Source organism: Nothobranchius furzeri, chromosome 12 (genome assembly GCF_043380555.1).
Source record: "Nothobranchius furzeri strain GRZ-AD chromosome 12, NfurGRZ-RIMD1, whole genome shotgun sequence".
Lineage (NCBI taxonomy): Eukaryota > Metazoa > Chordata > Actinopteri > Cyprinodontiformes > Nothobranchiidae > Nothobranchius > Nothobranchius furzeri.
The window spans coordinates 67,015,523-67,038,332 of NC_091752.1; the positions used below are offsets into that span (position 1 = coordinate 67,015,523).

The 22,810-nt window shown below is 46.1% G+C and overlaps 3 protein-coding genes across 7 annotated transcripts; 1 reads left to right on the forward strand and 2 right to left on the reverse strand.

Annotated features, from left to right (window-relative positions):
* Position 1: 1 nt before the first annotated feature.
* On the forward strand, positions 2-1,521 carry LOC129166990 (essential MCU regulator, mitochondrial). Its single transcript, XM_054750852.2, has 3 exons — positions 2-297; positions 398-548; positions 1,222-1,521. The coding sequence occupies exons 1-2, from the start codon at positions 148-150 to the stop codon at positions 533-535; spliced, it is 288 nt and encodes a 95-aa protein (XP_054606827.1). The 5' UTR covers positions 2-147; the 3' UTR covers positions 536-548; positions 1,222-1,521.
* A 40-nt stretch (positions 1,522-1,561) lies between these two features.
* On the reverse strand, positions 1,562-3,535 carry ndufa6 (NADH:ubiquinone oxidoreductase subunit A6). The gene is made up of 3 exons (XM_015945291.3): positions 3,260-3,535; positions 2,375-2,490; positions 1,562-1,787 (listed from the first exon to the last, which is right to left on the reverse strand). Exons 1-3 carry the CDS (start codon positions 3,396-3,398, stop codon positions 1,656-1,658), a joined length of 387 nt encoding a protein of 128 aa, XP_015800777.1. The 5' UTR covers positions 3,399-3,535; the 3' UTR covers positions 1,562-1,655.
* Positions 3,536-4,381: 846 nt separating this feature from the next.
* triobpb (TRIO and F-actin binding protein b) lies at positions 4,382-22,394 on the reverse strand. 5 transcript variants are annotated; one of them, XM_054750855.2, is made up of 14 exons: positions 21,951-22,394; positions 21,659-21,776; positions 19,799-19,870; positions 13,717-13,773; positions 13,443-13,511; positions 13,261-13,350; positions 13,050-13,159; positions 10,666-11,107; positions 10,103-10,340; positions 7,881-7,992; positions 7,223-7,382; positions 6,716-6,811; positions 5,493-5,579; positions 4,382-5,384 (listed from the first exon to the last, which is right to left on the reverse strand). In XM_054750855.2, exons 1-14 carry the CDS (start codon positions 22,064-22,066, stop codon positions 5,223-5,225), a joined length of 1,929 nt encoding a protein of 642 aa, XP_054606830.2. In that variant the 5' UTR covers positions 22,067-22,394; the 3' UTR covers positions 4,382-5,222. The 5 variants fall into 5 exon arrangements, with proteins under 5 accessions (XP_054606830.2, XP_015800772.3, XP_015800770.3 ...); XM_015945286.3 differs by lacking the exons at positions 19,799-19,870; positions 21,659-21,776; positions 21,951-22,394 and adding an exon at positions 19,324-19,448; XM_015945284.3 differs by lacking the exons at positions 19,799-19,870; positions 21,659-21,776; positions 21,951-22,394 and adding an exon at positions 18,738-19,297.
* Positions 22,395-22,810: the final 416 nt, after the last annotated feature.

The window sequence follows — 22,810 nt, forward strand, 5'->3', positions numbered from 1 at the left end:
AAGTTTTCGGTCTCTGTTTGACCTTTGACACTGGGGGGAGGTGGCGCACTTTTCCCTCGGGACCACCAGATGGCGCTGTTGCTGCTAGCTTAATGCTAACTCTTCACCCCAGTTTTCCGCGTAACTGACGCAGTGGACGCTGCAAGTATGTCTTCGGCCCTCGTCGGTCGTCTGATCCGGCTGTCTGCTGTCAGGAATGGCCCCTCCAGCCCACTGAGCACCTCCGACGTGTCGGGGAGGGCGAACCGGACGGCCGTGACTACGTCCACCGGCGCCATTCTGCCCAGGCCCAAGCAGGTGAGCGCTGAGGCGTTAAATAAGTGATAAAAGAGTGACAAACACGAGAAGTGTGGGTGACGCTGACTGTTGTTTCTGTGGTCGGACGTGTGGGGGGCAGACCCGCTTCGGCCTGGTCCGGATCGCGCTGGTGGTGCTCCCCTTCCTCTATGTGGGGACGCAGATCAGCAAGAATTTCGCTGCGCTGCTGGAGGAACACGACATCTTCGTACCGGAGGACGACGACGACGATGACTGAAGGATCTCGTCAGGTAACTCTGGCACGTCTCCACCCATCTTTCATCTGATTCCCAAAAGCAGCGACACGGGCGGTTACCATGGAGACGGCAGTGGCGTGCCCAGGCTTTTCAAAATGGGGTGGGCCCAGGGTAGCACCTTTTTGGGGGGGAGAAGGAAGGGGTCTCTCCTCACAAAATCATTCTTTTTTTTCCCTTTTAGTAAGATAGCAAACTCTACGTTGTGCTTCTTTACTCACATCCATTGCTGCGTAGGAATTTTAAGGAGAAAAGGCTCAAGTGCTTTTCCTGAAAACATGTATCTTCAAATGAAAGAAAAAACGTGGTCAATGGCCCAATTCCACACACTCGTGTACTACACAATCAAACCCTTACTGCTCACTTCTTCTAAGTGCACTTCACAGTAAACTGTAGGGCACGGTGCAAGTTTTGGAATTGGGCTTTCTTCTAGCTGTTTTGTATAAGGATGTTAGACTAGCTGTTAGCTCATCAGTCATTTAGGACATAAGACTTTTTTTTAACAGATGCTTTCCAGGAAGCTAGTTATTTGTAACCTTTACACATCAAAATGATAAAAAAAAACTGCATAGAGGAGCTGAGCGATGCCATTAGGAGGTATGTTTTTGTGGCTTACAGCTCCTGGTGTAAGATGAAAACACGACCTCTTAATTCTCTATTTTCTCCACAGATGGTCCTGTTTGATCACCACCACCAGCAGGTGTCGATAAACACCTTCCTGGAGGTCCTGCTGCTGCTGCGTTTTGAAATCACGTCTGCTGTTACTGTTTTCGTGGATTCTGTCGTCACTGACAGACGGCGCCGTCACCAGCTCTTCGTGTTGTACTGTAACACAGCTGGTGTGCTTTTGAGTGAGTTGATAGGATTCTCGATGTGACAGTTGTGAAGATTTTTGGCTTTGTTACTAACAGAATACACTAAATGTTTATGTGAGCATCTTTGGAGTTAATAAACAAATATTTGTATGGAACCGGATCTTCAGGCTGAATCTAAAACAAAAGACAACAGTATGAATGTTAAAGTGTGTATTTACATTGTAGAGGAACATCTTTCACACGGGACACAAGCAAAGATGAGTCAGAGGTCAGCTGGCATCTACACAGTTCATGGGTCATGGCCTTTGTAGAATTTGGACAGGAAGTCGTTTGCTCGAGGCTCTTCGGTCTCGTGGAAATAACGCATTAAGTGGGTCCTCTGTTTCCAGACGTGAATGGTTTCCTGAAGATCTATTTTACCCTGCAGTTTGAACAGAAAATGAAATAATGAGTCTAACCCCTTCTTTCCACCGGAGCCGTCGGCAGCACGTTACTGCAGCAGCACGTCTGGCTCGCGTAAGCTGCTGCTTGGCCCTTCCCACGAGACGCGAAGCAGCAGGGGAGCAGCTGTCACCGACAGAGCACGAAGTCACACGAGTTAGTAACTTTTTTTTAAAGTAAAGCAACCGAAGGCAGTACGTTTCTTTATTCTGAAAATCTCGGGAGCTTCGCTCCGATTCCGCATCCGATTTCCTGTCTTTCCTTCCCCCAAAATTTCGAACTTGACCCGTTTCAGAGGCGTCGCGCGTAGAAAATAGAATCGGCGCATAAGGGCCGCGACATGCTGCTCCTGAGACGCGGCCGACTCGCGCTGCTGACGGCTCCAGTGGAAAAGGTTCTGTTGACCACAGCGGTTCCTATCAGCAGCTATGACGTGCTGCTGCAGTAACGTGCTGCTGACGGCTCCGGTGGAAAGAAGGGGTAATGCTGCTGAGAGAGGCTTTAACCACACAAGATCCCTTAAACCCAATCAACCAATCAAACTACAGATCAGTGGCAGGCTCACACCTTAATGACTAGCATGTCAATCACGCGGGGGTCAGTGACGTTCTTGTTTTTGTCGAACATCTCCCGCACCTTGTCTCTGCCCTGGCGTATTGTGATGTCCAGGTGATACATCGTCACTGCAGACACAGAGAGGTACAGAGTCACTGTTTTCAACACTAAAACTCCAAATCTCAACATTTAAGCAAAGAAATAACAGCAACTGTTTAAAGTAGTCAGGTAAACGTTGCGCTGGACGCAGCTGCATATGTAAGTAAGATCAAACCGGTTTTGTCCCTGATCTCTTGTTTGATCTAATGGAAACAAAACTCCACGTGACTGAATAACTGCTTTATCGTTTAATCTAGATTATTGAGGAAAAAGCTTTGCACAAATGTAGTTTAATGAGGTTTATTCAACCAGAGATTGAAATTTTCAGCTCTAAATGGTATTTATACACATTGTTTTTAATAGAGAACAACAAGTCTCTACGTAGCTATTTTAGTCACGGAGTAACTGATCAAATTAAATTAAAATCCTGAGACTAAATATAAACACACTAGCCTGATAGATGCTGGCACGTGCCTTTTATCTGGGGTTGTAAGAACAAACTCTTAACAGTTTGACATGAAATACGTTAAAAGATTTGTTACACAAAACAGCAAAGAGGCGTTCACGCTCCCACCTGAACATCTACCAAATAATTAATGACAAAAGATAACTACTAATACCACGAGCACTTAGTCGTTTCCTGTGCTTATCTTGAATTCTTAAAGGCACCAACACTTGTATTTACACGTCGGTAACTGTTATTGTTGGGGGGGGTTGTTTATTAGCATCGAAGCTAACTTGGACGCGACCTTGACGCTAGTTGCTTCTCGGTCAACCCGCCACGGAGGACCTTAATACCTGTGTTTGGTATCTCCCGGTACCAGGCTCGGTAAAGTTCTCGGACCCTGCGTTTAGCCTCGTCCACATCACGGCTAAAAATCGGTTTGACTATTTTAGCGGCACCAGCTGCCGTACGGGTCGCTGCAGCAGACGCCATCACTGCCTATGCCACTGTTTCCGGTGTTACGTTGAAATGTGACCCCACCCCCGTCAAAAATTGCTTCCCTGCTGGCGCCGCTCCGTTTTTTAATTGAGTGACCTCGTTTAAAAATGTGTACATATTTTAGATTTACATATTACACCCCCTCGTAATTTAAGACTGTAGGGGATTTTTTTCCCGACAGGGGAACATATTTCACCGTAACACTTGTTGATCCATGACTACCGTATTCTGACTCTAGAGGGCGCTCTTGCCATTATGATGGCTTTGGGTTCCCTTAAATGTAATATTTCCCCAAGAATGAATGATAAATGACCATCCTATGGGGAATCAGGCCAGATTTTTCATATAGTCATATATATATATAAATGATTTTGCACTGAAATTTGCTCACTTTTGTGCTTCAATATGGTGACAAACCCTCAAAGGATCATACACAAATTAGCATTGTTCTTGCAGTTTGTTTTCAAATGTGGAATAAATATAATTATGTATGGTAACATCTAAATGACAGATGTGGATGCTAGACTTAAGTGTTTCTGTTGAAGTTGTAACAATTTGTAGGTGGTTACTTTTAATAAAATGTCAATAGAATATTCGATATAATGTAATATTCCATAAAATATGGATTATCAATATTATTGAGCCTTTCATATTCGATTAACTAGGTACTTTGGTACCTAGTCTCTCAGAGCGAGGGAGTGGGTTTCTGATGCATCTGAAGGTCTTAGGCACCCTCAGCATACGCACAACTGGTCAGAAGATACTTCCTAGGTGGCTTCTGGCGGACAGTTTCACGTCTAATGAGTGGGTGGTGGATTAATTCAGAAGGATGGTTCATATGCTGCTAAAATTATTCCACTGGAAAATCTGGCCTGATTCCCCATAGGATGGCCGTTTAATTCAAATCTGAGCTCTGACAGAACCGAGACAAATAGGAAGGACACTGCTGTGAACAAATTAATTAGTAAGCCTTTCACAACATTACAAAGTCATTTTATTGATTGCAAAAACGAGTATCATTTACAAACCGTACAGGCTCTTTAGGACATTAAATATGAAAAAGTAGGTAGTTAAATTATTTTGTCACAATACTTTTTATCAATAAGAAATATATTCATATAAAAATTGGCTCATTGATGCAACACCTGCGTTGTGGTGCTGGCACATGCAGAAGATGCCGACGTGCAGTCAGGAGACGGGAAGTTTGGGGTGAAAACACAAACAGCTGTGATGCGGGTCAACAATCATTAAGCAAATGAAAGATGTCCGAATCCGTTTCTGTACAATCGTAGCTCCGCCCCGCCTTCGCTCTGCTAGGACTTGTGACATCATGCTGTATTTTCATGTTCAAATCCCAACATATTTACCACAAAAGGTTGAACAGAACATAAATACAGGGTTTGAAAAAAGGAAGCAAAAAAAAAAAAAACAAAAACAAAAAAAAAAAAAACCAACAATTACAGTAAATTTTAGGATCCTTTTTCTTAAGTACAAGTCAAAAGAAATTAAACAGAAAAAATAGTTTATCTACAAGAAACTCAACAGACGTTCCAGTTTTAGGACTAAATGTGTTTTTATACAAGCTCGCGCTCCCAAAAGCAAAAGTGCACTCTTAAGATTTGCCCAGTGTAATGACTCCTGGCTTCTGATTGGCAGAACGGTGGAGAGCCAAGTCACTAAGGTTCTGATCCAACTGTACAAGGCTTTCTCTTAGACTCCGTCACCATATCGACTGAAAAACCTAACTTTTTAAAAAATGTTTTATTTTTGCCCGCACAACGCCAGTCGCCGTTCTCCACAGCACCAGCACCGGCACCCTCAGTGGTCCAGGCTGTTCCCTAGTTTTTGTCCCTCCTGTAAAGCAGCCATGGCCAGCCTCAGGTGCTCCTTCAGACTCTGGATCTCTCGCTCAGTTCGGCCCTTCATCCCGTTCAGCTCACCGTGCACCTCGGCATATCGCTCACAAGCCAGCTGCTTTTCCTGCAGAAAAGGTCCAAACCATCAGCAGGGCCTCGGGCTAACGCCTCATCTGCTAGTCAGCATCCAACGTCTGCATCCGAACTTTGAGATTGAAGCAACAGACCGTACCGTGTTTAAAAACTGTAGCTCGCTCCTCAGACAACTGATCTCCTTGTGCAAGTACTCGATCTCATTCTCCTTCACTCGGAGGAGAACCTGGAACAAAGAGAACGGTTTTCCACAAACAAAGATTTTTAGGGAATGAGAAGATCTAAACTGCATTAGAGCCCACAGTGCCGTGGTCTCTAGTATGAATGAATGAATCCCTTATGAGTCCATCTCTGTGGCGCTCCCGTTTCAGGAAGTAGAAGTTGGCTGGAGGAGTGAGGTTTGAAGTCGTACGCCGGGCCGTTTTTGGCTCATTTTGACCCGATTTTCCTCTCATGAGAGAATCTTTGCGGGCGGGACACGTTCTGCGTTGGGGCTAATGAGGTGATTACGTCCTCACAACCAGCTCCCAATCAGCAATCGCACCAACGTCAACCATGTCTGACATTTTGCTCGTCCCTCTGAGGGTATTGCACTGTTGAAGCGGCGCTGCGACCCAAAAGCACGTGCCCAACTCAACGCAGCTCCACGGGTACTTCTATCACACGTCGTTTCCTCCATTTTTACAGTTTTCTTCGCACACAAAGACGAGGATCGGCACAAAAGCGTCTTTTATATAATACAGACCCCCAAACACTGTTTACTTCCTTTGTCTTCCTTCTCCAACACCCACAAACCCCTGCGTGTCCTCCTACAGCAAGCCCGAAGGGCAACAGACACATCAATAACACCACAGCAGCCTCCGGGTCTTCAGACTTGAAGGTCTGACGTGTGAAAACTATGACTTTTAGCACGTTTTTCAGGTTCGAAGCGTCGCTACCACACGTAGTGTGAGAACACGACTCAAGAGCTTTGCTCTGCGATGACGTCGCACCGTTTGAGATGGAGCTGAACGATATGCCGGGCTTTACTCGTGAATATTCATCATATTTGACCATCTCTCCTCTGATTGGCTAACAGCAGCACGACTTCACCGCTGACTGTTTCTCTGCAACGTTGATGTTTTATCTCCACAAATAACACCAGCTCGGAGGAGTTCTGCTATGTGGTGGAGTTGCTAATGCTAATGGTTAGCTTCTACTATCTGAGACGTTCTCTGCCGTTTCCTGGAGGCTAAACCAACAACAGCCTTCCCCGCCGTGAGTCAAGATTAATGTTAAGTGACAGCGTGACGTAGATCTGTCAGGATTTTCTAATCCCACCACGTAATCCCCACGTTCTTTCAGTGTCATAAACATCAGTACCTCCAGTTCACAGGACATCTTGTCTTTGTGGTCCTCCGAGTTCTGATCTGCCGATCGTACTCGAGTCATTTCTTCTGTCAAGCGCATCTTTAAGCCCTGCAGAGGAAAATTCTTTAACCTCATGGACATTTGTTGCTGAGCAGGTGCAGAAGACAGGTGGACAGGCGTTTTTAAATCACGCTGCAGGATACGTCGGGCATCTGAAATGCTCCTGTAGGTAGCTTCTAGAGCGTTTATGTATCACATGACTTATGAGCTAACGGCTAATCCGACCAGTAAACCAGGTGTGGAGTCACCCTAAACAAAAACATTTATAACACAGCAGTTCGAATTTCACCATTTCACCAGAATGCAGCACTTCTGGTACTTTTTTCTGCAACGGTGCGAAATTCCCCTTCAGGCTAGCCGTTAGCTCATCAGTGCCGCAGCAGCTACGCCGTTTATCTGCCCTCCTTTCATCCGTCACATTGCAAACACCATGACTCTAGTTTAGAATGACATCATCACCAGGTTCTCCTTCCTCAGCTGCTCCACGTCCCTCTCCTTCTGGCTGATTTCGCGCTCCCTCTCGGCGTTCCTCTGCTCGGCGCGGTTCAGATCCAGACACTTGTGAGAGTAGCGCTCAGACAGACTGGCCAGCTCTCGCTGCAGCGCCTGAGCTTCTGCCCTGCGGCGACACACACAGGAGAAGAGGCGGTGAACGTGTTGGGCTCACAGAATAAAAACCTCCTCTCTTACTTGACCGTATCTTAGTGCAGGGATAAACTGTAACAGCACCAACATGACGACTCGTGCATTTCCTGCTGTGGTTGTGAAACCTCTTCTGCTCACCAGCAGGGACCGCAGAAATGAGGCAGACCATGCAGAGTAAACGCTGCCGGTCCGCCAGACCGTCCGAGTGTAGGAAATCTAACCCACGACTTAGCTCTTCTACATCTCTTCAGCATTAACAGCAGGAAACTTGGGTGGCGTCACTCACAACATCAGAAAACCCTAAAATGGCCGCCCACGTGAAGCGGCCCACTTTAGGGGTTTTCACCGACGTGGAGGACTTGAGTAAAGACAATAAAAATAAGAAGGTATTTATGAAGCTGTTGAAATGGGTGGCGGAGATGGATCAGTCACATCTGATCAGGTGAGCAGGAGGTCGTGTAAAGTTGCTCACTGTTGGTTGGTTCGTAGAGTCTGGGGGTCGACCCTCCCGCCGCTCAGCCTCGTCACTCTCTCCACCTCTCGTTCCAGCTCCTCCTTGTGTTTCTTCTTCAGAGCGTCCATCACTGGAACACAAACGTCTGGTGTAAACTCCAGCTTTTGTACCTGGGGGGACGTTTTCTGATCTGTGGCTTAAATGTAATACAACACGCCCACAGCCTCAGCCTGCAACAATCGCACCATCTACAGCAGCCGCTCCGCAAGCCTAGACCTGGACAGGAAGTACTAAATGTAGAACGCCATCAGCCCGTCTATTAGGATCCAACCATCTCCTACACCAGTGGTCCGCAAATGGCGGCCCGCGGGCCACGTCCAGCCCGCGAGCCCTCTCTTTGTGGCCCACGAACCCCGCGCGCACCCCCCACCCCCGACGGCCGACCGGGAGGTGTAGGATAGAGCTGAGGAAAATAATCAATGCATGAGATGCGGGCATAAACGATTCTGCATCAAATCAGTTATAGTGGAATGTGGTTTTGTTATTTTAACGGCGGCTCCAGCGTAGCATCCACATCTGTCAGAGCGGAGTTCTCCACATTTACCGGGTAGGAAACTTTGGTCCGCCTTTATGTGATTCTGCAGGGCTGAGCGCTGGAGTTGGAACCTGAGACCGAACCCGAATCGAATCAGCCCGACCGGCTCTGTTGGATTTGGGCCGTAAATTATGTTGATTGAGCGGGTTGTCGCGCGGCGCGCTCCGCTCGCTCGATCAGCGACTGAGACAGAGAGCTAGAGAGAGAGGGAGATTGTCTGCTCACACAAGAGAGAGGATCGGAGGACGCTCCTCCAAACCGATGCTCCAAACGCGCGTTATTATTTTCATAATTTCATTATTGTTTCTCCTGGAAGCGCTCAGTCAGACCGAGTGCTGTGATGTCGGGAGGTCCGGTCTTGGGGAGAGAGCGGGGTCGGTGACGGCGGCTGCAGCGTAATCATCTGTCTCTTTTATTTAGGGACACTGAGACGTTAAAAGGAGAGAGAAATAGAAGATAGAAGTTCTTGTTCCACAATCCAACCCCCCCGGCCCTCTTGCTTCTGGGTCTTTTTTGTGTGTGGCCCTCAGACCATTATAATTGAGGACCCCTGTCCTACACTGATGAAAGTGGTAACATTAGCTCACGTGGTTACAAGGTTGTTATTGACTGTGTAATCCGAATTGTTAGAAATGATTTAGACCTGACTGCCTAAATCAGCCGTATTCACCAGAAAACAAGCGGTTCAGACCGGTGGTTCCAAACCTTTTCTCTTCGAGGACCCCGGTGGAGCTCTGGCGCTCCCGTTTCAGGAAGCAGAATTTAGCCGGAGGAGAGGGGAGCAGGTTTTGGAGTCATACTCATTAGAAATCAGGATATCTAGACATCTGTCCTCTGATTGGCTAACAGCAACACAACTCTAACACTGACTCTGTCTGCTCTGCGACATTGGATGTTTTATCTCCATGAATACCACAAGCCTGGAGGAGTTCTGCTGTGGTGTGGAGTAGCTAATGCTAACGGTTAGCTTCTACTAGCAGAGACGTTCTCTGCGGTTTCCTGGACGCTAAACCAACAACAGCCTTCCCTGTTGCGAGTCAAGATGTGAGTCCATCTGAGCGTTTCCTCGTCTGTTTTCCATCAGCGGCTAATGCAGGAAATAGGGGTAGAAGACTTTTACACGTTCAGCCCGGATGTGAAACTGAGTATTTGATCGTATTTAAAAAAGAAGTGAAAACTTGTTTCTCAGTGAACTTGCTCTTTAACTCATTCACTGCCAGCATTTTTCACCGTTTTCACTGATTTTTTAAGAGTGACAGAACGTTGCGCGCAAAACAACCAAAACAAAGCGGAGACTCGCCTCTTACATCAGGAAGAATCCGCGCGTTTCGCGCGTTATCCGTTCTTTCATAATCCGTTGTTGAATTGTGATCGGCAGAAGCTTTTCCGGCTCGCGCCTCACTTTTTTTACAGCAACGGCCCAAAACGATCTCCTAACACATGGATGTTCTGCTTCCTGATCACGTGACGTGTGCGGATGAAGATCGGCTTCAGAGCTGAGACGTTTGTTCTCACGGCGCGGGGGCTCGTCCGACGCCCACACAGTAAAAAAATGCATTGGCAGTGAACGAGTTAAACTTGTAAAAAGCCTGAATCCGACTGATGACGTGTTCGTTTGCTACTACGAGTCGTCTGATTGGCTGACCTCGTGCCGTGTCCTGGGCTTCCTCCTGCAGCAGCCGGTCCTTCTCCTTCTCCAGTTCCCTCATCTGGCGCTCGTGTTGCTTCTGCAGCACGTCCAGCGCCTGTCTGTGGGCGCGCTCCATGGCTGCCAGGCTGCGGCTGCAGGGAGCTTCAGGCCCACAGACGCCTCGCACACTTCCTCCTCCTCCTCCTCCTCCTCCCTGCTGTAGTTGCTCCAGTTGTGGCCTCAGTGACGCCACCTGAGAAGAAGAAAGAGTAGATAAAGCCCACTGAGCGACACTACGGGGGTGACTCGTTCAGCCTGCAGGTACGGAGGGAGAGCAATCACACCACAGCACACAGAAGCACACGGGCCTTTCTTTCAGAAGCATCTTCCACAAAACCTCAGTACTTCTCAAGTCAGTCGTGTTTCTACTGAGTTTTATTTAGGAAAACACTTGTGAAAAGCAGTTAGAAGTAAAAAGTGTTAAAAGCCAGAAACAGAAATGACTTCATCCAGGAAGATGAAGGGTTAATTTGCATTTTAGATGATTTGCAAATTAGAGAATCATCTCCACGCACTACCTCCCTCTGCAGCGCCTCGTTGGCTGACTGGCTAGAGGACCGCGGTCCCGTCAACGGGAAGGAGCTCATGTCTTTTAACGGCATGCGTTCAAACTCCGCCCACTTCTTCTCGATTTCTTCCTCCACGTGTAGCCTCTGGTTCGAGCCCACGCCGCTGCCCTTCTTGGACAGAATGGCCTCCCACTGCCTGCTGGTGTTCCTCTCCTCCTGCCACTGGCCGTGCTCTCGGCCTTGCCCCTCTCCTGCTTCTCTCTGACCGGCAGGGAGAGAGCCGGAGAAGGCCGGAACAGGAGAGAGCTCAACGTAGTCAAACCTGGTTTTGGTCACAGGAGCCGAGGCGGGAGCATCCGAGAGGGAGTCGCCGTGGCGAGAAGAATGGAGACGGGAAGACGGCAAGAAGCGTGTGTGGGAGTTTTCCTTGTCGCTGTTGTTGTCGGGTAGCCTAAAGGATGGAAGTGACACCGATCAGCTGATGAATGAGTCGCACAATGATGGATTTAGCTTTACACAAGAACACCAAACATGCGTGTAGCACTTTAAATGCAACACGGCCACAGAGCTTCACAACACAGATCTATAAAAGTACAGTAAAAACGTAAAACAGCTGTGGCAGACTGCAATACAAAAGTCGGTTTTCAGTTTGGACTTAAAAACGGCCACCAAGAAGAACGCCTATGTGCAAAACGTACAGGTCGGTCTAGCCACGCCCCTTCGTAGCCTCAGCAGGTCTACCATTGGCTCGGTTGTTTCTACAGCACCTGCAGTTGTGTCTAAAAGGTGAAAATGTCCCCTGCTGGGAGCAAAAGCACTAGATATTACAATGTGTAAAGTATTTGCTTGGTGAGGACACACAATCCGGGGTGCCCCTGGTTAGTGGTAGCAGCGAGCATTGGTGGGGTGGGATGCTGGAGCCAATCAGAACTGCGAAGCGGCGCATCTGGTTGTTTAGTCGTTTTCGTGGTGCTTCTACGGCTGTAATATTATCCGTGTTCTACCTGAGTTTTTGTGAGGAAAATAAATAAAAACACATTCAGGTGATCCAGAGAAGCAATCCGGCAGCCCACCCTGGTAAATGAGAGCAGGGAAACCCTAATAAACACTTTTTAAAACACGCCTCACCTTTAGTTTACCTCCTTTCATTATTAGAGCAACACCTTTTCATGTTTTGATGGTGTGATGTCATTTCCTATCATCTTTACAAACATTACTGCGCGTTAATACAGATTTGTTTACTTAATACTGAGACTTCGACTGTTTCTCAATGCCAAGGAACCTCGCCTTGATGTCTTGGCCCCGCCCTGGTTGCCTAGGAGATACGTCATCGGGAGCCGCCAAGACGTGTTCCAACGTTCACGTTCTACCGAGGCGTGTGTTCTCCGTTTGTTAGCCGTTTAGCTAGCTGAGCGAGGATACACGGGAGGTGTCTTGTAGCCTAGCCTTGGTAAAAAATTACCCACAATACACCGCGGTATTTTCAAAAGGACGGCGGATCAGAAGCCGGCAGCTACTTCAGGGACAAATTTCAAGTTTAAAAGTAAGTCAGCTAATTTAAAATGTTTATTTTAGATCCAAAGAAGTTATCTGTGGTTGGTTAGTTGCTTAGTAGTTGCAGCTTCGGTGGCTAGCGGGTAGTAACTCACTTATATTTTTAATTTAATAAACATATACACAATTTAAAAAGTAAAAGACTCGTTAGATATTTATAGGTATAAAATATAACGTTATCTCCCGTGTCACGTGATGCAAGTATGTTCCATTTAACCGTTTTCTTTGACCAAGGAAGGACAGTGTCCTCGTAAGCAAGGCGCCTGGCCCTCGCAAGACATCGCCTCGCAAGGCTAGGCGCCGTGACACTGAGAAGCACCCATCGTTTCAAACTGTCGGCGTCCATTTTTGGTATTTACCATTCGTTTTGTTATTAAAACCATATGAATAGTTGTAGGAGTGGTTAGCATTCCCTTTACAGACTTTTGAAAATTATTGCATCAGAAGAAAGTTACGGGTACTCTAGTCGACTGAATTAAAACGAATTTAAAACTAACTGGACGACTAAAATAAAAAATAAATCAACATTGCCTTGAAGGAATGCTGTGCTTCTAACTTTAACACGAATCTGACGACAAACTGGAGCCCTGCTGCTCCTCTTTTCTCCTCAAACACGAAGGCTTTAGTCGCGCGCCATTGTTCCACATCTCTTCGTTTTGAATTCAAGCCCTTTCAAGTGTTTTCAATTGGGCTTGCAGGATTTTCCATTAGTGATTCACAGTTACTTCCCTCCTTTAGTTACTTTCACCAGTGAACGCATCAAGTCTAGAGTAAAAAAATAAAGTTAAATGTAGGTATTAGAGTGGCCTTCATCATCCTTTTTCTATGTCGGTACTTACTGTGTGAGGTCTGGAGAGCTGCTGGGCCTGATGCACTTCTTCAGAACCTCTATCCAGTTCCTCCTGATGCCCGCCGTCATGGCCGACAGCGTGAACACAGCCTCCCGCGTCTGAGGTCAATAAGAAACTATTTAACCGAAGCAGGCCGAGACGGAGACCATATGGGCAACCCAAAAGAGTGCCCAGTAGGACTGAAAAGTAAAGCGGTCACCTGTATTTGAAACCCGTAGTTCTTCTCCACATCAAACTCCGACACCTTCACGCAGGACTTCAGGTCGATCTCCCCGTCCGAGTCGTCTTTCTGCACGGAAAACGTGCGACTTTGTTAACACCTGGCCCTGAAAGGTTGCGTTACCGCGGCAGTCGCAACCGATATTTAACAAAAACACACACCTCCTCTGCAGTGGAGTCTCTGTAGTACTTCAGCCCGGCGTCGGTCAGGACAAACCAGTGCTTCTTCCACTAAAGACATCAACACATCAGGTCGCTGAGAGCAAACATGAACTTTATCACCACTGTGATGTCATCAGGCTCAGATGGAGGTGTTGATCTAACAACATGTGGCCTGAGATGCTTGTTTTCTCAGAGAACACACACTTCACTCTTCAAGCATGCTTTCTACAGCAGGGACAGGTGAGGGTAAAGAGCGCCAATTCATCAGGCTTACCTCGCCGCCTTCATCCAGTTTTGACATCCATCCCTTTTTGAAGTTTAAGAGGTCGGGCTGCCGAGCAGAGCAGAGTCATTTTAGTCCCGCTTCACTTGTGCGACTGAGAGAAACAACGCTAACAGGAAGGAGGTGAGTGATGCCTTTGTGCTACGAGGCCGTTTGTGTGTGAAGCCACACCGGGGATCGTAACCCGGTTAGAGCCGACGAAACCAGACAAAAGGTGAAGGACAGAGAGGGAAGAGCCACACCCCCCACAGGTTCACTCCATCACTGTACGAGAAGATGACAGATATTTTACCCCGCGGGAGACGAGCCAGTTTTCACAGCGAGGATATGAGCTTTTGGTCTAGTGGAGCTGGTTAAAGACGACACGTTGTACACACGGACGAGCTTGGTCAGCAGAAACACTTTGAGGTAAACTCAAGAGTTTCCACCACTCGACGCAGCCGGCTCCTTTGCTGCTTTTCACTCAAATACAGGAAGAGAAAACGCGCTGGAGGCGCCTCTAGACGTCACGATCGGAGATCGAGATCAACAAACGAACATTCCTTCTCACTTATCTCTCTGCAACACGTGCTTCATTTCAAATCCGTCTCCATTTTAATATCTTCTTCACTGTAACTCACTCGTGTTGATTTTAGTCCTGCTTTAGTCCCATCCTCCTAAACGGCCTTTTTCCCCTCCATATCAGTCACAGCACCACCACCTCATTCATTCTTTCAGCCAACAAATCTCAGACTAAACAATAGATTATTACAGTCTCAAGATGGATTAGACGAAGGACTTTTATATGGACACGTGATCCGGTGTGTTCGGAGACATTTTACACTTCCCAGTGTCATCTGGCGAACGCAAATCTAGCTGTAACGTTAGCGGCTATAGTTGCAGGGCAGTGAATGCAACAGAAAACCTGATCTTCATGGAAGATGAGAGATAAAATAAATAATATCGGTCTGCTCTTCCAGAGAATTCACCTTCCCGCCTCACCTTACCAGTAAACTACAGGTGCAACTTGTGACGTGTCATCGTAAATGAACGCTGACTTGTTGATGCATGCCCACAAGGCAAGGTCAGGAAGCAGACAGAGGGAGGGAAGTATACCTAAAGAGTCACTGTAACACATTCAGCCGTCACGTGATTTCAGAGCAGCAATGCTGCCTCTGACGGAGAAGAAATGGGTTAAAATGCTAGCTGCAGGAGCGTCAGGCACTCTCCTTAACGCCTGTAAAGCAGCATTGTCCTTTAGGCCTGGTCAGATAGGTTACCTCTCTGCACAATGCACACAGGTGGATACAAAGACACAGCTAATAGGGTTGACAGCTAATATTTCCTCATTACTTTAGAAAACAGGTTCTTAGAGATGTGTTCGATTGTGTACAAACATCAAAGTGATCACTGAGATGCAGCAGAAATGGACAAAACAACCGTCACTTTTCAGAAAATATATTTTAAATGACGAAAGAAAAAGAAAAACGTAAGTGTTAAAAGTCTGCTGTTCACGTCTGCTGAGGAGTGTTTCTGTGAAACGGGTACGAACAGCAAAGGAGATTAGCTCTGACAAGAGCTAACAGCTAATGTTGAGCTAACCGCGGCTGTAAGCTAGGCCAGCACCAAAGTGTTGCTTCCAGGTGAAAACGACTTTAAAGAGCAAGTCAAACCAAATTAACTTCTTTCCCCTGATAAACTAAATAAACGAGTGTCTAATCGTGCTGCAGACACATGTAGTCAGTAATTTGGCACTTCAGTGCATCTTAGTTAAAATTTAAATGTTCTGCCTAAAACTGGCAGTGTTGTGCCGTTGTCAGGTAAAAACTCTGCACTGTATTTGAATTTAAATCTGCCACCGCTATTGGCTAAGAGGTATGCTAAGATGTAAACTGGTACATTATGATGTCACAATGCTGTGGTGAGCCTGTGTGTGTGCGTATTTGTTAGCGGCTCCGCCCTCTCTGTCTGCCAGGCAACAGCATTTGTTGCATTTTTTAAACATGAAGTGGGAGTAGAGTTAGACTCTGGTAGGGGGTGACTTGCTCTTTAAAGAGCAAGTCACCCCCTACCAAATTGGAGGCCTTGGGGTACCTCACAGAATAAATCGTTGGAATTTGGCACGATTTATTTATATAGACACTGAAACTTCTGCCAGACGGGTACGATCTGAACCAGTCAAGACTGTTAACTCAGGTCTCCTCTCCACCAGCATTTCCTGATCGCTAAAGCCCTTCGACCTAAACTGCCAGCGTTTCTCACCGTTTTTACTGTTTTTTTAAGAGTCACAGAACGTTGCGCGCTAGGATGATGTTGATGCCAAAACAACCAAAACAAAGAGGAGACTCACCGCTTACATCAGGAAGAATCCGCGCGTTTCGAGCGTTATCCGTTCTTTCATAATCCGTTGTTGAATTGTGATCGGCAGAAGCTTTTCCGGTTCGCGCCTCACTTTTTTTTACAGCAGCGGCCCAAAACGATCTCCTAACACATGGATGTACTGCTTCCTGATCACGTGACGTGTGACGTACGCGGATGAAGATCGGCTTCAGAGCGGAGATGTTTGTTCTCATGGTGCGGGGGCTCGTTCCGACGCCCACACAGTACAAAAATACAAATGAATTAGTTAAGCAAATACTAATTCCTAAAACTTGGCAACACCATAGATTTCATAAAACTTTGATTACTCGCTGTGAAATTGGGTTAGAGTTATGGGATGGAGATGGAAAAATCCTAGCCAGTTTTTCTGAGCTGGAATTTCTTAATAGTTGTGCCAAAATGCTGAACCAGTGACATTTAAATATTTTGTTCACTTATTTGTTATTTCAACACATTTGGTCTCTATTGTAAATGAATGCCTTGAGTCAATCTCAGTGGGGAAAACGCGCTAGCGCTCCTGTCTGGAAAAGTAGAAGCTAGCCAGGGGAAGAAACCACCAGGATCATTATTAATCATGACATGTCCAGTTGTCCACATCTAATCAATTTCCCTCTGGGATTAATGAAGTATTTTTGAATTGAATTGAATCTAGCCTCTGATTGGCTAACAGAACTGCAACTCTTCCACTGCCTCTCTGCAACATTAAAGAGCAAGTCACCCCCTACCAGAGTCTAACTCCACTTTCATTTCCTGTTTGAAACATGCTCCACAAGGAGACGTTGCCTGGTAGATAGGGAGGGTGGAGCGCTAACAAATACACACACAGGCTTGCAATGGCATTGTGATGTCATAATGTACCAGCTGACATCATAGGGTACCTCTTAGCCAATAGTGATGGCAGATTTAAATTCAAATGTACTGCAGAGTTTTTACTTGAATAGGGCGCAACACTGACAGTTTTCGGCAGAATAATTAAATTTTAACTAAGATGCACTATAGGGCCAAATTATTGACTACTTGTGTCTACAGCATGATTAGACACTCATTTATATAGTTTATCAGCAAAAAAGAAGATTTGGGGGTGACTAGCTCTTTAATGTTTTATCTCCACAAATAACTCTTCTTCGTCTTCGTCTTCCTCCGCTTATCCGGGTCCGGGTCGCGGGGGCAGCATCCCAATTAGGGAGCTCCAGGCCATCCTCTCCCCGGCCTTGTCCACCAGCTCCTCCGGCAGGACCCCAAGGCGTTCCCGGACCAGATTGGAGATGTAACCTCTCCAACGTGTCCTGGGTCGACCCGGGGGCCTTCTGCCGGCAGGACATGCCCGAAACACCTCCCCGGGGAGGCGTCCAGGAGGCATCCTGACCAGATGCCCAAACCACCTCAACTGGCTCCTTTCGATCCGGAGGAGCAGCGGTTCTACTCCGAGTCCCTCCCGAATGTCCGAGCTCCTCACCCTATCTCTAAGGCTGAGCCCGGCCACCCTACGGAGGAAACTCATTTCGGCCGCTTGTATCCGCGATCTCGTTCTTTCGGTCATTACCCAAAGCTCATGACCATAGGTGAGGATTGGGACGTAGATCGACCGGTAAATCGAGAGCCTGGCTTTCTGGCTCAGCTCCCTCTTCCCCCACAAATAACTCAAGCCTGAAATAGTTCTACCATCTTCACTTTATTCAGCGTCTGTTTCTTTTCTAGATTCTTATGCATTTACTCTGCATAGCAAACCTTAAAACCGCCAACAAATAAAATCATGGGAGATAACAAAAATTTAGCTACTCTGTAAATACATAATCAAGAAAAGAGTTCCACTCTATTGTGGAGATGCAAATGCTAGCAGTTAGCTTCTACTAGCAGAGACGTGCTCTGCTCTCTCCTGGCCCCCGAACCAACCAAGATTTCCCCATCATGAGCCAAGATGGGTGAGTCCATCAATGTTTATTTTTAACATGCGGTGGATCTGATTGGCTTTTCTAATCCAACATTCCTTGAGTATTTTCTATAAACAGCTAATGCAGGAGATGGGGTAGAAGACTATTTTGACATTAAGCTTGCATGTGAAACTCAGAGTGACTGTTCGTATTTCAGAAAAAACAAGTAGAAAACGGTTTCTCAGTGAACCTACTAGCAAATACAAAAGACACATAGCCCTATTTTGACCTTGCTGTTTCTCCAAACTGAGGCTCTTCATCAGGTTTAATTTAAAAATTTACTAATTTTTCACCAGGCTCCATTAAAATGTCCCAGTTTGTGCATGTCTGAAGTATTTTCTGCTTTAATGTATCCGAGGAGGTCCTGAAAACACGCTTGTTACTTTTTGGTTGCTGTGTCACAGCTGGCACGAAAACTGTCGCATCGCTGCAGGTAATGACACATCTCACCTCTGTAAACAACTAAACGGGGTAGGAAACTCCCTCACAAAGCAGCAAAACCCTTTAGGACCAAGTTTCATTTGTACGAGAAGTTTTTAAGCTCACCTCGAGCACAACGGTAGCCAGAGACGGCAGCTAGCTACATGCGGCTAACGAAAGTTAGAGGGAATTAAGCTAACTTTAGAGTTCATTTGACACACTTCAGTTCAGGAAGACGTGACAAGAAAAGAAAAACAAAGTGTTTTCAGGACAGAAGCAAAGACTACTGAGCGGGAAGCTTACCGTCATGATAACAGGATCCGGAGAGGTCAAATAAAGACAAAAACACAGTTTAATCCGCGCGCGCGAGCTCTCAAAGAGTTAGCTAAAAAGTGCCTGGAGCAAAAAGCACCTTACTGTCTGCTCACGCACTTCACGCACATTAAGATAACCCCCGCCATTCATACTGGTTTCCAACTTCCGCCAGCGAGACCTTCCTGAGCGGCTTCTGTTTCTACTCTTACACAGAAAAAGGTGCGATTGAACCGCCAAAACGAACTCGAGCGCCGGAGAAGAAACGAGCGTGTAAAGTTTCTGATAAATTGCTCTTCTGCCTCGCTGCTCTTTCTCTGCCCTGTCTGCCACTTCCTGGGCGGATCCGCTCGGATCGTTTTTGAAGAAAACACGCAGATCTCAGCGCTGAAAGGTCCGGAGACCTCCATGAGGAACTGCTGCTCCATTCTAGGTGGAGAAGACCCCCAAACATGCACGCTACTACCGAATTACATCAGATCTGTTCAGGTGGTCCCATTCCTTCACTCTCCATTTCCGTCCCAAAACCCTGTGATCGGTTTCCCCTTTTTATTCAAACATGCAAAAACAAACTTGCCATCTTTTCCTGGCAGAATCAAGTCTTTTGAGCTTGGAAATGAAATGCCACTCCACCCCCTCTCTTCAAAATCCTCCAGCAGCTACTGGTTTCAGTTCAGGAATTTCAACACATGCCTCAGCAGCCCACAACCGACAAAAGCTCAGTCAAGTCTTATGAAATGACTGCAGGCTGTAGGTAAAGTCTAACAGACAGGCAGCAAACAGCTGCTTAAACAGGAATTCAAAACAAGCACAGAGATTTAAATGTAAACAATTTGGGACGTCAGAAAAGAACGGAGAGATCCCTGCAAACAGCTGTTGTTTATCATAATGATAATAATAAAAAGGAAGCAATACACTTCAGGATTACAACATGCATTTCAAATATGAATACTAACAGCAAGCCTAACCCTCCGTTCGGTTCAGAGATTGCTCCACTTAAACAGTAAGGAGGACGCAAATGCTTTCAACATACTGGCTGGGACAGCACCTACCTGCATCTGCTCTGATCTGTGATGATTACTTTTCCAAGAGCCGCCCTCGTCTGCTGTGGGACTGCCAGATCTCTGGATAAGCACAGCGTGAAGATAATCAATATCTGACAAACAGAGAAGACCTCCACACAGTTCCACCTTCATTGATTTTCTTTTTTTTACCAATCAGTGTGTGCAAGATGTGGTTAAGCATTAACACACAAAGCAGGTGGAAAAAACAGGGAGCAATGCATTCCTCTGTAGGGTTTCAACTTTGTTCCTTGCCCCATCTATACTGTAGCCTAATTACAGGATACATTTAATAAAACCATAATAAAACAGCTATCCAAACCAACCTGGACACATGTCAATAACAATCCCCCACTTCATTAGGCCATGAATTAGCTGTGATTAACCACATTATTTGGAATGTTCCACCAGCCACACTCAGACTGAACTAGTGGGCCAGTTTAAGGGCCAAACCACCAGGAAGTAAGTAAAATTTATTTATAGAGCTCCTTTCACAGATAAAGATATCACAAAGCTCTGTACAGCATGAATGAAACATTATACACAAAGAAAAGGCATCCAAATTAAGCTGTAATATAAAAATGGGGCAACAAGGGTCCCTTTATTAACTTTTCCAATATTGTTAAGTGTCTTTAAAGAGCAAGTCACCCGCAAATCAACTTATTTTTTCTGATAAACTATATAAATGCGTGTCTAATCGTGCTGCAGACACGTGAAGTCAATAGTTTTGTACTTTAGTGCATTTTAGTTAAAATTTTAATGTTCTGCATAAAACTGTCAGTGTTGTGCCGTTGTCAGGTAAAAACTCTGCACTGCATTTGAATTTAAATCTGCCATCGTTATTGGCTAAGAGGTACCCTAGAACGTTAGCTGGTACCATATGATGTCATAATGTCGTTGTGAGCCTGTCTGAGTGTATTTGTTAGCGGCTCCGCCCTCTCGGTCTGCTAGGCAACAGCATTTGTTGCATTTTTCAAACAGACGCAGAACAAGGGTGGCCAATTTGTCCAACTGGTGTCGTTTGAAGGACATGCACAGCTGAATATCATCATCATAGAAGTGAAATGTCTGGGGAAAACTGGATAATAGTAGCTAAAGGAAGGATGTAGGAAAATAATGGTCACAGAACTGAGTCTTGTGGGACCCCACAGGTTTTGGGGGTAGTGTCCGAGGAGATGGTTTCTGACTTTCACAGAGAAAGTTCTGTTTGGGGATAATGTTCTAAAGAGTGATCAGACAAAAGAGAAACTGTATGGAAGGTGTGTGTTCCATTCCACCTGGTGTAAAACTAATTCTATATTTCAGAAAAACATAAACACAACAGTCAAGCATGGTGGTGGTAGTGTGATGGTCTGGGGCTGTTTCAGGACCTGGACCACTTGCTGTAATTGATGGAACCATGAATTTTGCTCTCTTGCAGGAAATCCTGAAGGATAATGTCTGACCTAAACTGTAAGCAGGCCGTTCATGCTGGAAAACCCTGCAGTGTGGTTTAATTACAACACTTCCATGGAGTGTGATGTAAAAAAAACTCTTTACTGGTTATCATTATGCTTAACAGAAGTTGTTGCTACCAAGGGTGTTACAACCTATTATTAGGTTTAAGGAGCAATTCATTTTTCACATAGAGCCAGGTTGGTTTGGAAAGCTATATTCCCAAAATTAATAATTATTTTGAATAATAATAAATAAAAAGTTATAATTTCAGAACTGCATTTAGTATTTGCTCAGGTCTCTTTCAGATATTATAATTGAGTTGCTAAAATGAAACCTTTAATGTGGCATAAAAGACATTTGTAGAGAGGACAAATGATTTTTAACAGCACTGAATATTGGTCTCAATCATTCTACCTGTAATGAGGTAGTGGATTGAGCTCGAGACAGGTACCCACTGCCCCCATTGTGCCATTCCTTCTCTGTGTCCCAAGTATCATCCCAGTCCGTTGAGGGATGCCTGCTCAGGGAGTGGCTGAAACGACACAAGTTATCAGAGTATCCAATCAGGCGAAATCTGATGGTGTAGTGAAAGCATAGTTAAATACAGGTTGGTTCAAATACGTAGCAAACAAATAACACAAAAACAACTTGGTGAAGTGCAAGAACCAGCCCACCATTCTTTGTTTTTGTGTTGTGTCAGTCTGACCTGGCAGGTTTAAAGAGTTCCTGCCTCCGCATAGGCTGGTTGGTCAGTGGCCGCCCTGCGTGGCCTGGTTCTTCCACCTGATGGATCATTTTGATCTTCGGCAGGTCGGCCATCATGGCGTACTCCTCCTTGTTTCGTCCTGTTGATCCCACTGAGGTTCGACCCGACTCTGAGGACTCCAAGGAGCTCTGTGAAGAAGTGTGGCTTTGGATTTGAATTTGTGGTGGTGGAGAAGAGCTGCGTGCTCGATGGGAAGGCCTCTTGTCAAACTGAGCCAGTGGAGGACGGTTCTGTGCTTGATGGGAAGGCCTGTTGTCAGATGGAGGCAGAAAAGGGCTCTGTTTCCAGTGGGAAGGCCTCTTATCAAGTTGAGATGAAGGAGAGGGACTTTGTGTACGGTGAGAGGACCTCCTGTCAATCTGAGGTGAAGGAGAGGGACTTTGTGTACGGTGAGGGAACCTCCTGTCAATCTGAGATGAAGGAGAGGGACTTTGTGTACGGTGAGAGGACCTCCTGTCAATCTGAGGCGAAGGAGAAGGGCTTTGTGCACGGACGGAGGGGTTGTTTTTAGGAGCAGGGTGGCAATCCTCTTCTCTGTACATGCCATGTGCAGATCTGATGCTACTAGAATTTCTTGTTGTTTCCAAAGTGACATGAGCAGTTCGGTTGCCAATCGTTGATTGTTTTGAAGTGGACCAAGATAAGGAGGAACAAAGTTGGGAATGAGTAGAGCCTTGACGTGTGTGTGGTGAGCTACTTGAGTTTGATTTGGTTTCAATAGCAGAGTTTTTTCTCTGAAATGAATAACTGGAGTCCCCATTGGTGGCACTTTGGAGCAATGAATACCCTGGTGGGTCATT

Bases quoted from the DNA above. Each gene is read 5' to 3' on its own strand.
- LOC129166990 (XM_054750852.2), top strand. From the start codon at position 148: ATGTCTTCGGCCCTCGTCGGTCGTCTGATCCGGCTGTCTGCTGTCAGG. The intron at 298-397 runs GTGAGCGCTGAG...TGTGGGGGGCAG, and splicing joins TTCTGCCCAGGCCCAAGCAG to ACCCGCTTCGGCCTGGTCCG.
- ndufa6 (XM_015945291.3), bottom strand. From the start codon at position 3,398: ATGGCGTCTGCTGCAGCGACCCGTACGGCAGCTGGTGCCGCTAAAATA. The intron at 2,491-3,259 runs GTATTAAGGTCC...CTGTGTCTGCAG, and splicing joins CCGGGAGATACCAAACACAG to TGACGATGTATCACCTGGAC. The intron at 1,788-2,374 runs GTGTGAGCCTGC...TTCAAACTGCAG, and splicing joins TTGACATGCTAGTCATTAAG to GGTAAAATAGATCTTCAGGA.
- triobpb (XM_054750855.2), bottom strand. From the start codon at position 22,066: ATGATGGCCGACCTGCCGAAGATCAAAATGATCCATCAGGTGGAAGAA. The intron at 6,812-7,222 runs GTGATGATGTCA...TTTCCTCTGCAG, and splicing joins AGCTGAGGAAGGAGAACCTG to GGCTTAAAGATGCGCTTGAC. The intron at 5,580-6,715 runs GTACTGATGTTT...TCTTTGTTCCAG, and splicing joins AGATGTCCTGTGAACTGGAG to GTTCTCCTCCGAGTGAAGGA.